The 13626-nt window shown below is 44.6% G+C and overlaps 1 protein-coding gene across 2 annotated transcripts in view; it reads left to right on the top strand.

Annotated features, from left to right (window-relative positions):
• Window positions 1-4151: 4151 nt before the first annotated feature.
• Window positions 4152-13626, top strand: part of Grk5 (G protein-coupled receptor kinase 5) — a 225251-nt gene continuing 215776 nt past the window's right edge. For both annotated transcript variants that reach the window (XM_041661152.1, XM_041661151.1), the window contains exon 1: window positions 4152-4407. In XM_041661152.1, the coding sequence (XP_041517086.1) occupies window positions 4356-4407 (52 nt within the window). In that variant the 5' untranslated portion in view covers window positions 4152-4355. The remainder of the gene's footprint in view (window positions 4408-13626) is intronic.

The raw sequence follows: 13626 nt of genomic DNA, 5'->3' as shown, positions 1-13626 counted from the left end.
GTATGGCATGACTTCTTCCCACCTTTTTTTAAATTATAACATTTGGTGTCACGAAACTCTGCCGGCCATCCTGGCACTACCTCCTACCACTGAGATGGACCTGGACCCTGGACCCTTCAACAGCATCACGTTTTCAACTAAAGAATCATTGGACCCCTTCACACAACATCGGCTGCAATTGGTAAGCCCTCCTTCACCTCTGGCCATTTTCCACTAGTGAGGATTTGTCTCTGCCTAGCCCACAAAATCCGGTACTGAGCAATTGCATCTCTTGGGCTTAGAGCCCTTCAGCCCCTGCTCCTGCTTGTCTCGTGCCTACTCAGAATCCTGTGACCCCTGGACCTTTGGGTGATGACCTACTGGCCAGCCTGTGGCGTCTTGTTGGTCCTCATTGAATTTCTGGGACACTTGTTTAGTTGCTTGAGCTCCTGGCAGTGCTTGGCAAATTAGTAAACAATGAAAGAAGAGACTAAAAAAAAATGGAATTTCTATTTCCAGCTGTTTCCAGCTGACCTGAAAGTCGAGATTTCATAAGGATGAAGACTCCAACTCTAGTAGGATCCAGAAAGCCTATGTAATTACTGAAGCACAAGGAATGTATACTTCAGAATGAAAGTAGTTTGTGGTTCTCCAGAAAAGCAGATTTCTATTTACAAATAAGCAGCTTTATCCATGGGAGGTATGTGTGCTTCTGGAAGAATAAGAATCCCTGTTTCTTGTGCATTTTTAGCTCAGCTGATCCCATGTGCAGTTTGTCAGCTTTTGTCTTTCCCATCCCTTGTATCATCACAGGAACCTCATCTGGATTTCCATTCTTACTCTCAGCTGGCTGTTAACAATTCCCTAATTAGTTATTGAAACTTAATAGATGGCTCTTCCTCAAAACAAACCAATCTTTCAAGTTGGACTGTGAGTTGTTACTGCATCTAATTGAAAGGAATGAAACGATCCTCCCAGTGGGATATGGATGGGAATAGAAAACTCCCTAAAGTCTTAACCATTTAGTAAACCACCTGCTTTGTCTTCTTACAAATTCACTCTGGAAACAAAAAAAAAAAAAAATGTTCAGTACCAAGTTGTAGTGTCCTGTATGTGTCAGGCAGAGATCAATGCAAACTCTGCTCTGCCTGCCAGGTTCAAATCCTAGGACTTTTACTTACTAGTGTGTAACCCTAGGCAAATAACAAAACCTCAGCTATGTTCCCTATCTCATCCGGATGTTATGTTTAAGTTGATAATCACGTCAAACAGCTAGCACAGGCCTGCTGAGTAAATGCTATCATTGTTCCATTCCTACATTGGAATGTCCTAATTTCCTCACAGAGGCACAGATAACTTGACCTACAACTGTTTATTTTGTAGGGAGGATGCATCACCCTATAGTGGACAGAGAACTGGACAGGCTAAGACCTACTTTCAGTGTCTACTGGGACTCACTCTTGCCGAATCTGTTTCATATCTGTAAACTGGAGACAGGCAGGACTTTACAGAGTTACAAACAGGAGTGTTTTTTTTTCTATCAGAGAGGTAGAGAACCATGGCTGATTTGGGCTGGATACAAGAAAGTACAGAGTGGTGAGGTTTACAGTTAGTTAACAGAGCTTCCTTAATCAAGAGGGTGGTGGTCTATTTTCTTGCAGGATTGACAGAACACTAGAGTCTGTCAAAAACAAATTTCAGAATCTGCCATAGACCGACATCTGAATTTTAATCAGAATCTGCATTTTTAAAAGATCTCTAGTACCGGTAAACACAGGGAATTTGTGAACAGGTTACTTTGTGAAGGCATTCAAATTTAGTTATTAAAAAAATGTTATGGAGCTAGGCAGTGATGACCCACACCTTTAATTCCAGCACTTGGGAAGCAGAGATAGGCGGATCTCTGTAAATTCAAAGCCAGCCTGGTTTACAAAGTTAGTTACAGGACAGCCAGCGTCACACAAAGAAACTCTATCAAAAAACAAAACAAAATAAACAACAACAACAAAATATTATGAAGATGAAGAGATGGCTTAGTGCTTAATGTTTGGCTGGAGGTGTCTCCTCAGCTCCCTGGTATCCCTTTATCCAACGAGTCTGGGATGTTTGGTTGGAAGCGTCACCTCGGCTCCCTGGCACCCAATTTGAAATGTTTGGTGGAAAGTTCCATTTTTAAGTTCCCTCCCCTGGGAGTTGCCTCAGTCCAAACTCCACCTCCGAGAAAGCCTGCCAAACGGTGACCCCTCCTCAGGGAGGGTCAAGACCACTCCCACAGGCTATTTAAACTGACTCCTATCCAGAGAATGAACACTTGGTCTTTCTAGTTCTTACCCCCGTTCGTGTTTTTCTGGAGGGCCTCCCGGAAGCGCTGGCATCCATTAACTTGGGCTTTTTCTAATTTGGTTTGATTTGGTCTGATTTGGATTATTGCATCAGCAGAGAGGCTTATCAGGCCAAAAACTTTACAGTTAACAGCACTGTCTGCTCTCACAGAGGGCCCAGACAGCACGGCTAGGCATTCCAGGCCAGCCTGGGTTTTGTGAGATCCCATTTTAAAAAAAATAGTGAAAAATTGTCAATGAAATAAACAAATATTGAGTTTCATCAGGTCTAGGCTTCTGAAAAAACGGCAACTGTAGTTGGGCTCTCTGGTGATGCTCACTTTTAAGAGTTTTTCTTCTTTTTGAGAGAGACCCTTTCATCACAAGTTAGGGCTCTGGGCATAAGAGTGAGTATCCAAAGTCTCAGCTTGAGTTGCTTAGAACAGTAATTCCTGTGGTGCTGGTGCTCAAGTTGTTTGCTTAACTTCCTGCCTCTGACAAGCACTTATTAACTCCGCTTGCAGACAAGTGAGGCCCACTGACCCAAATCCAGACACTAGGAAGTGGTGGCGGCAAGTATACCCACCAGGAATGAAGACTCTCATGGGCTGTTAGAATCACCGTTAGTCTAGTGACCACATTCTGGAAATGCCGTTAGTTCCTTTATATTCTCCAATACTTAATGACTGTTCTCCATCTCTCTCAGCACCTCCCTACTACTTCCTGGCAGCTCTGGGGACAGAATTTTTCCTTCTTTTGGACACAAGCCTCAGACCTGGTTTCAGAGGTTTCAGAACGGATATCCGGCCCTCAAGGCCCAGAGGAGGCAAAGGCCTCATTGTTCCCTGGGGCCTCTCAGCCCCGCCTCCAGCTTTAGGACTCTCCTCGCAAGACCCCAGGTGACCGGAGAGCCAGTTTCCCAGGACTGGGGGACCTTTGGGTGAAGAGGAGCTGGGACCAAATCTGGAGTCTGACGTTCTTAAAGTGTAAAGAGCTAAGTGCTCCAAGATAAACAAGCTTGGAATTTGAGTGCGTTTCCATGCCGGCTAGCGCTGGCCTGGCTTGTTACTCATTAACGCTCCCACAGCCGCCTCAGACGGTTCCTTATGTGTTTTTAGTAACATGAACATAAAGAGAATCGTGGAGTTGCTCGCCCCGCAGAGCTATTCCGAACGCGGGGATCCCGGGAATCTCGGGCGCCTGCGTTTCGGTTCGCCTGGACGCGCCGCCGCCAGGGGGCGCTCAGACTACGTGGCCGCAGATGGGCCACCGCCAGTCGCCCCGGCTGACGAACCCCTTCCTGCCCGGAAACAAAGTGCACCTTTGTCAGTGACCTGGCGCGTGTGAGCGGCAGAAGGCGGGCGGCGCGGAACCTCAGGGGCGCGCCTTCGCCCGGGTCTCCCACACCAGCGTCCCGCCGCCGGGGCTTGTGCTCTATGCTTCCTGGGATCTTGGCGGGACAGGAAAGGGACTTTCCGCTCTACTTCGGCTGAGTCGTTTTTGACTCTCCTGCCGGCAAGGCTGGGCTGCCTGGGTTCAGCGCCACATCCGCTGCACTCCGCCCCATACCCCAACTCAGAAGCGTCCTGCCTCGTCCGGCCCCGGACTACAACTCCCGGCCGTCCCGCGCCCAGAGTGCGCGGTGGGCGGTGCCTCTGAGCAGGCGCCTGCGCGGTCCGGCGGCTCGAGCCTAGAGTACCACACCCCCGGGAGGGGAACGAGGAGAGGCTGAAGCATCCGAGGCATTAAAGCATCCGCGGGAGTCGGAGGGGAGGAGAATGGAGTGACAGAGACGCGCAGAGGGTGGGGGGGGGGGGGGGGAGAGTGTTGAGGGAGGGGGGAGGGGGGACACAGAGGGAGGAAGAAGCGGCGGCGGCGGCTCCTCAGTGCAGAGGGGGAAACTCCGCGGGCTCCGAGCAAGAATAATGCGGTAGCAAGGCGGGCTGCTTGCTCCCGGTTCTGGCATTAGCGGCTTCAGCCTGAGCTACGGCACCGGCATCACCCCAGGCGCTGACAGCCACGCCGACCGGCTCCCTTGCTGATTGCCGACTGTCAATGGAGCTGGAAAACATCGTGGCCAATACGGTGTTGCTGAAAGCCCGGGAAGGTAAGCTCGAGTGGTCCCGTGCGTGCATGGCGCATTCGCCACTGGCCGGGTTGCGGGTGTCGAGTGGGCAGCGGGCGTGTAAGGATGCTTGCGGTGAGTTAGTGCTCGCGGTACAGTTCGGAGATCTGTCTGCAAATGTTGGGGGGCTTCTGCCTTTGAGCTCAGAAGATTAGGATTGGGGCACAGACGATTGCAGGCACGAGTTAAGATGCTAAAATATCCTCTAGTTTCCAGCTGAACCTAGAGATCTTGGGATCTCCGCAGCTGTCGAAAGGTCAGTTGAAAAAGCATTCTTTCAGGGAAGAGAGAAAAGAAAACGTGCCAATAAAATAGTCTCTCCAGTTGGTCTGGGATGTTTTTTGAGAGTGTGAACTACCCCCACCCCCCACCGTGTGTGTGTGTTGTTTGGAATTAGCAGAAACCAAGTCTTTGCTTGCGCAGGCTGAGTTGATAAAGGCTATTGGTGGGAATCATCCTCTGGGAAAATTTCTTAGGGAAATCCCGTCGTCGTGTGGAAGAAAGCCTTTTAAAGGCAAAGTAAGATGTTGAGAAATTAGCCAGTTTATAGAATAATAAAAGGGTGGCTTTAAAAATCACTGGGAAAATAATAAAAAATTTCAGGGTGAATTGTTAATAACCATCTCATCCCGCATTAGGTAATTGTTTTGTTTTGGCTCAGTTAAAGGTAAGGGTGCTGCTGTTTAGGTGTACTTTGTATGCATCTTACTAAATCTCCGGCATTTAACCGTTAGAAATGTCATTCAAGTGGAGTGAGTGGGTAAGATCCTTAGTAATACCTGTTACTATGTATTTTGACTCTTTCTTGAGTTGAAAAAGTGTGTGTGGGGTCAGAAACTTAGATGGCCTAAAAGGTTTGTGTTGCATGAAAGTAAACACACATATTTAGGAAAACTTGGGATTTATTTAATATCTCACTTGCTGAGATTTGAACTCTGGTGTGCAACCTTTTGGTAAGAAGGGGGATTTTTTTTTTTCCTTTTCATGAGAGGAGGCTGTATTAGATCTAATATCCAGGGCAAGCTGTAAGATTTTTTTTCCCTTTAGATGGATTCTCAGTATGCAGCCCATGAAAATGCCATCCCTACTTACTAATATTTTCATTCACCCGTTTTGATGAATGAAGGAAGACTTTCTGGCCAGCAATAAAACGTCCCGTGTTTATCTAGCCCATTCCATCACCTTCTGGCTCTGTACATGGTTTGTGGCCAGTAATTTACAACCCTCCTTGGGCGAGGTTTAAGCAACTCATCTTGGCCTTCATGTTGTCCTTTCAGGTCACTTGTCAGCCTATGCAGCCACCTGGAAGGAGGCAATGCTCTAAAAGCTGAGTAGAGTTTCAAATATGCAGGTCTCTCCTCTGCTGCCCTTCACTCAACTTTTTTTTAGGGGGGCAATTGTCACTATTACTATTATAAGGTGACTTTAGGGTTTAAGACCCTAGACTTTTGGTTTTGTTTTGTTTCCTCACCTCCACTAACTTGAAATTTTTAGTGACGTAGAGCTAGGTGTGGGCTGGAGGCTCTATACTGGGCCTGGAGGTAGAGAGAACTCCCCCGCCACCTCATGATGGGATAGGATGGTACATCTCAGGATGGGTTGGGCAAATTGATTCTGAAGTTATTTTGATTATTTTGATAATCGACTCTCTATTAATTCTGAAATTATTTCTTGGAGAATCTCTGGGTATGATGGTCGTGGAGACTTTGTATATTCCACTGATTCTTCCTCTTGTTCAGGGAGTCAGCTCTCTTAAGGATTTGCTTATTGTTTCCTCAGCACTGACACCCTCCTCCCCAGCTATTATTCCCAGTGTTTTGACTGAAATGAATTTACTGACTGGTATTTTTGTGTGTTGGACTAGAATATAGAATTTTCTGGGGTCTTAGGGCAGACGGCTATGGACGGAAAGTGTTTGTGGAATGGTGGACTCCCATTGGGACTGAATTACTGTGATTAGAAGTGCTCAAGAATGTGCCCTTTGCCTTTTTCCTTTTAAAGTCTTGGTTTTCCTGTGAGAGTTCAATAGACATCTCCTGGTGAGAAACAGCTCTTAAGAATGCCTTGCAAATGAGAGGGCTTTGCCTGCAAGAAAACAGATTGACATGTGAGTGATAAATTAATCATGTACATGGACACTTCATTCTAAAATTTGTATTTAATTCTCCCCTGTTATGTCTAAAGATAATCTAAAATTGTTTCTAGTCAATAAAGACTGGTACTTTATTAAAGTTGTGAGATTATCCTAATTAACATGGAGGAGTCTAGAAATAAATGCATATTCTTTTAAGTTTTCTACTTAAAGTCATATTGAATTTAGTAATTCTCCAAGTACTGTAGTATCTCTATATTCAGAAATGAATGTTTCAAGATGTAGAATTCTTGCCTAGCATGCAAAAGACGTTGATTTGTTCCCTAGCATTATCTTGCCATTCACAGAAAAGGAAGGAAGAGAGGAAAGAAAGAAAGGGAGGGAAGGAGTTAGAGGATGCAGAAAGGAAGAGAAAGATAAAAGAAAAAGAAAGGCTATATGTATATGTATATGTCTATGTATGTAGTGTTTGCCTAGCATGCATGCGCCAAGCCCTGGGTTTGATCCCTGGCATGGAATAAACTGGGCATGGCTGTACATGCCTGGTCTCTGAGTTTGAGGCCTTCCTGGTGTACATGGAGGGTTCTAAGCCAGCCAGGACTACGCCTAATGACACCAACCAACCCACCCACCAAACAAACAAATGAACTTGCTTCTTTTCTCTTTTTTCTTCTTTTTCCTCTTCCTCTTCCTTTTCTTCTTCTTTTCCTCCCTCCCTCCCTCTCTCCCTTCCTCCCCTCCCTCCTTCCTTCCCTCCCTCCCTTCCTCCTCTCCTTCCTTCCTCCCTCCCTCCCTCCCTCCTTTCTTTCTTTCTTTCTTTCTTTCTTTCTTTCTTTCTGACACAAGCTCACTGTATATCCCTGCTAATTGACTGTGTAGCCCAGGCTGGACTGACAGAGAACTGACTGCCTCTAGGTTTCACCTTTATGATAATTACTTTGAAATAACAAAATATGAAGATCTAAGTGCAAAATGCTAAACCTACTGAATTATGTTGTGTGACTTGTTTATTTTTCCTGATAGTGTGAGAAAGTATTAAATTGGTTTTGATTTCTCTTAAGAACTTTAACTTTCCTAAGGAATGGTTGAGTAACAAAGAAATAAATTGAGACAGAATTCATGCCAGTTTATGAAAATGAGCTAAGTGATTACGCATTTAATGAAAGAGGAACCCAGACCAAGTCTTTTGTATCTATTTACATTTCAGAATCTCAGAAAATTGGCAGGCTAGCTCCTGTTGAAATACTGGTAGAGGGTGAGAGTGTTTGCAGAATGCCTTTTGTGTATTTCTTTTTGGTTTATTATTGCAGTAAAAGTTCTCTTTCCCAGTCTAGATTTGAACAGTACTGGTGAGAGGAACATTTGCAAGGTATTACCTTTCCTTTCTTCCCAGGCAGGTGGTCATAGCCCTGTCTGATCGATAAAGACCTTGATTTGATTTTTATTGAACATGTATTCTTTCTTTTGAGTTCCTAGCAAGTGCTGGAACATCATGACTCAGCAATTTGTCACAATTTCTGAAAACCAGAATGTACAAGAAACTTTTCATAGATAAGGCTATGACTTTTTGCCTGTATCTGCCTGATGATCAAGATTAGGGACCCAGGAGAAGGTGAACCTTGGGGCTGAAAGAGCCAGGGAGGCTAGCAGGAGGAAATGAGCCAACACCTAGAGCTGGGAGAAGTGGGCTTTGCCTTTGATAGGCTTGGCGTTCTAGGGCAGCTTGGAAGCCTGCTTTCCCTGTGTGTTGTTAGTTCCTGATGCTGGAGCTGAAACATGGTTGGGCTAAGTTGTCAGAAGTCTGGGTATTTCCAAAGCTTGTAGTCACTACAGTTCTGAGGAGGCACAGTTCTTCTACCCAAAGCTTCTTTCTTCAATCTGACTATGCAGAAGAGTGACAGCTTTTAGCCTGGCAGCTGGCGTGTGTGAAAGCAGCCTGGCCTATTAAACACAATACTGTTAAGCTGTTAAATGAAACTGCCTGTTCATGTAGTTTCCTTCTCAGTACATAGAGATAGGGAATCCAAAAGCAACATTCAAAAGGCCTGACTTTCCAACAGAAAATTTTCAAATGATGATTGTGCTTCATCTAGCTGCCTGTTTTAATAAGCGTCCGATAAAGGCACACAAGACTCATCTTTCAGTTGTTTAGTTGCTGCTTGTCAGATTCTAAGCTATAAAAGATTGTGATCTTTCAGTGCCCAAACTAATTCTTGCATAAGTTATGTCTTCAAAAGCCAGAGCTCTTGTAGTAAGTAGCTAGCCCAATGATAGCCTTTGGGCCTGCACTGCAGGCTTTATGGAAGCCCACGTGGGTGTTAGAAATGGATTCTACACGTGACTGCATTTGCCTTTTCCAAGCATTGTTTAACTCTCAACCCATGCTTGGGGACTGTCAACATTATGAAACCATCTAGGCCTGTAGGCAATATTTAAAGTTAATATTTGTTACCAATAAATTTGTGGCTTAAGGTAAAACATAATACTTAGACTTTTTTTTTTTGACAGATTTGCCTACAATTCCCTGTGTAGCCCAGGCTAGTCTCAGACTTACAGCAGTCCTGCCTCAGCCTTTCAAGTGCTGAAATTACAGGTGTGAGCCACCATGGTTATAACATTAGATGTACCTAATAAAAGAGTGCTATGGTTGAGATTTATTTTTAGAAAATGAAGACAGTGTTGTTTCTTTAATTATCATGCAGACACAAGAGGACACCTTCTATTTGTATAAATCAAGCTACTTTTTAAAAAAGAAAGCAGTTACTTCCTGATTGAATCCTATTTCCATTCTCATTTTTAAGAAACCATTCTTGAATTATCTTCTGAACACTTACAAGATAACATTGGTGTTTACATTCATTTTTCAATGAATACTTTAAGGATCCTTGGCAGAAGTGTTGCTTTGAATATCATCCTTGGATAAATATAATTAGAGATAGGTTAAAAGAGACAGTTGGGTCAGGGGTGGTAGTGCATGCCTTTAATCTCAGCACTTTGGAGTTAGAGGCAGGTGGATCTCTTAGTTAGGCCAGCTTGGTCTATGTAGTAAGTTTCAGACCAGCTACATTGTGAGACTATCTCAGACACACACACACACACAAAGACAATTTGAGCATGTGGTTTACTTTTATTTTGGTTGTGCTTGGGATTGAACTCAGGGCCTTGTGCTTAAACATGTACTCTACTACTGTGATACATCTCAACCCTCGAGTCTCTCTCTCTCTCTCTCTCTTTTTTTTTGAGACAGAGTTTCTCTGTGCAATAGTCCTAGCTGTCCTGGGGCTAGCTCTGTAGACCAGGCTGGCCTAGAACTCACAGAGATCTGCCTGCCTCTGCCTCCTGAGTGCTGGGATAAAAGACGTGTGCCACCATTACCTGGCTCCTTTTTAGGCTCTTTAAACTAGAAAACTAGATATGAGCAGAACTGGATAGTTTATTTCCCCAAAAGAATTGAAGCTGATTAAGGGTGCCAACTCTGCAGCTGAGTAGACAGCATATGGACTCTGTTGTGTTTAGACCTGGACAATGTCCAGAAGGACATATATGTAATTTAAAGATAAATTTAAAATTGTACTAGGTGAAGCTCATGTCTGTAAGAGCATTGCCATGAATTGGAGACCAGCCTACATTACTGAGGGAGATTCTGTCTCAAAAACCAAAACCAAAACCCAAGTTTCGCTTGAGAGATGGCTTGAATCTGGAAAAAAAAAACTGCTGGTTTTCTAGGGTGTAGAGCCTTCATCAGGATCAGTGATAGTACATGTCTTTAACTCTAGGACTTGCCTTAATGGAGAGTTCCAGGGCTACACAGAGAAAGCCTATCTCAGACAAGCAAACAGTAGTAAAAATCAAATCAAAAACAAAAGATCAGTTCTTTCAGATAAAAACCACCAAAAACAAAGTAGGAAAATCCTTTGGTTGTGGATGGGCAATGTCTTGTGGAAGTGCTGGTTGCTCTAGACTGAAAAGGGAGGTAGAGGCCGTCCTCCTTTCTGGAGTTCTGTTGGGATTTGACACGGTACTGAAAGGGAGACAAAGGAGAGAGTGGGCTGTCCTGCATCCAGGTAGATGTGTGGAGCTTGGGGCTGTCTCAGTTCACCATGTTCCCCAACCCTCTTCATTTCTTGTTGGGAAATTTACCTAAATTGAGCAACTGCCTTCTTGATTTAAATGGAGAGTATGATATAAACACATACGGAACTCCATGTTCCTTTAAATGTTTTTTAGCTCATTTTCATTATTGTGATAATATCTTACTGCTGACCTCTGACTCGTGATCCTCTCTCCTCAGTGTCCCAAGTGCGCAGTTTACTATGCCATGCCTGACCCCATGTTCTTTCTTCAAATTTCTAATTTTCATATTGATACAGTCTATTTTTTTTTCTTGGTTTTTCGAGATAGGAGCCTTTCCTGGGACTCACTCTGTAGTCCAGGCTGATCTCGAACTCACAAAGATCTGCCTGGATTAAAGGTGTGCACCACCACTGTTAACAATTGAGCAACTTTAAACTCTCTGACCTTCAGGCAAGGTGGAGATAGGCTCACATTTTTGGGCCTCCACAGTAAGGTGTCTTAGTTATGGTTCTGTTGCTGTGAACTGACACGGTGACTAAGGCAGTTTATAAAAGCATTTAATGGTGACTTGATTACAGTCTCGGAGGGTGAGTCAGTGACCGTCATGGCAGCAGGTAGGCACTGAAGAGCTAAGAGGTTTTTTGTTTTTAAAATTAAGGCAGGGTCTCACTTCATAGCTCTGTCTAGCCCGGAACTCACTATGTAGACCAGGATGGCCTCATCCTCATAGAGAGCCACCTGACTACCTCCCGAGTTCTGGGAGGCATGTGCCACTATGTCAGGCAAGAGCTTATGTTTTATCCACAAACAGCAGTCAGAGAGACTGGGCCTAGTCATGGACTTTTGAAACCTCAAAGTACACCTCCAGGGACACACCTTTTTCAACAAGGCCACATCTCCTAATCTTTCCTAAGCAGTCCACCAACCAGGGACCAAGCATTCAAATATATGAGCCTATGGGGGTCATTCTCATTCAGACTACTATGCAAGGACAGAAGGAAAAAAAAAACCTTATATGGACTTCAAAAAAATGATCTAAAATGAGGGTGAAAATGGAGCAAAGCAGTTTGAAGGGTTTTTACTTCTCAACAGACTAGATTGAGAAAAGAAAGAAGATATAAAGGGTCAGCTGGGTGGTGGTGGTGGTGAATACCTTTAATCCCAGCACTCTGGAAGTAGAGACAGATGGATCTCTGATTTTAAGGCCAGCCTGATCTACAGAACAACTTCCAGGACAGTTGGGATTAGAGAAACCCTCCCTCAAAAAACATGTCATGCCAATAAGCAGTTTGTAATATGCTGCTTATAAACCCCATTTAAGTGCTCAGCCTCCTGAAAGAGCCAGAGCTGTTCATGCAACTAGTACGAACTAGGAAGCCTTCTTAAAGGAGCTGCACAGTTTTTGCTACCAATGCTGAGTCAGGAAGAGCTCTCTTAAAGGAGCTGCGGTGCCCCTGCTCGCTGCCAACAAACAGAGCCCATCTGAAAAAAAAAGGCCAGCTACCAAGAAGCCATGCTTAACTCTGTTCTTTTGTGTCTAGTATTCCTTCCCAAGCTTTCTCAGGTTTTACATGGATGGTGTGCCAATCTGTAGGCAGAGGCTGCTTGTCCGTTTATATTTTATCACGAGTTTGTGGTTTCCCGGCAAGGCTCCAGACATCTGTCTCCTCTGGTGGCTGCACGGCGGCTCCCTGACTCTGCCTACTCTCCCCTCCTCTATCTGCTTGGAATTCCCACCTTGCCTTATTCTGCACTGCAGTAGGCCCAAAGTAGCTTCTTTATTAATCAGTGGTATTCACAGCTTAACAGAGGGGAATCCCACATATAGAAGGGTCAGCAAGTGGCTAGGAAAAGCAACTTTCAAGGGTTGATGCTGAAATATGTTCTGTTTTGTCTTAGTGCTGTCAGTTACTGTGCCCAGAACAAATTCATTAGGTCATCCAAGCAACATCTGTGAGAAGGAATAGCAGGGAGTGGAGTGAGCATGAAGAATTGGGTTGTTGACTTGATTGGCATGGGTTACTTCAGTGTCTTCCTTATCCCTGACTTGTGTGTTGTGGGTAGATGCACATAGGCCTGCATTCATGGTGTGTATATGTGGTATCCAGGAGGGTGTGCTTGCAATGTCCTTGTTCAAAATAATTTCCAGAATCAATTATGGTGCTGTGCCTCTGTTGTGGAAAGGAAACTGGGGAGTAGAGTCCCTAAAGGAGGTAGGTGTTGGGGTGGGGAGATAGCTTGCTGTGCAAGATGAGGACCGGGACTCCTATCCAAGAACCCATGTAAAAAATGGGGAAAAGCTAGTTGAGTCGTGCTAGTGGAGCAGAGACAGGCAGGTTTTGGGCTCACTGGCTAGCCAGCCTACCTTAACCCTGTGTAACATGAATAATAAAAACCCAGAGACAGATACTGGGGTTCAAGTTGAAGATCAGAAAAGCAAAGCAGGAAGCCACTGGCTCTTACCTTTACCTCAGACCGACAATGGGCAAGATCCTGTCTCCACAAATTCTGAAGAGTCTACATTCCACACTCCTCTGAGTTCCTGTCTCTTTCCCCTCTCCCTGCCCAGCCATATGGCTCCTGTCTCCACCTCCCCAGGGCTGGGATTAAAGACCTGTGATCCAAGGTGCTTTGTGCTCTATTTCTCTTTTAGACAAACTCAATCTTGTATAGCCTATTGTGGCCTTGAACTAACAGAGATCTATCTGCCTCTGTCTTCTGATTCCTGGGATTAAAGGTGTGTGCCACCACTTCCTGGTTTGTATGGCAATTAGCATGGCTGCTTTGTCCTCTGATCTTCAGGCAAGTTTTATTTATTAAAACACAAATAATATTCCACTATAAACCTGTCTCAAAAAAAAAAAACAAACCAAGGTGAACATACTAGGCATGGTGGTGCACACCTTTAATCCCAGCATTTGGGATGCAGAGGTAGGCAGATCTCTGTGAGTTGGTGGCTAGCCTAGAGTTCTAGGTCAGCCAGGGTTATATATACTCAGATCATGTCTTAAAAACAGCAACAGAAAAACAAAGTG

This window comes from Microtus oregoni, unplaced genomic scaffold, assembly GCF_018167655.1.
Source record: "Microtus oregoni isolate MIOR12 unplaced genomic scaffold, Mior012 000012F_ref0000307, whole genome shotgun sequence".
In the NCBI taxonomy this organism is placed as follows: domain Eukaryota; kingdom Metazoa; phylum Chordata; class Mammalia; order Rodentia; family Cricetidae; genus Microtus; species Microtus oregoni.
Note: the sequence above shows the minus strand (reverse complement) of the source record. Positions and strands in the feature narration are given on the sequence as shown.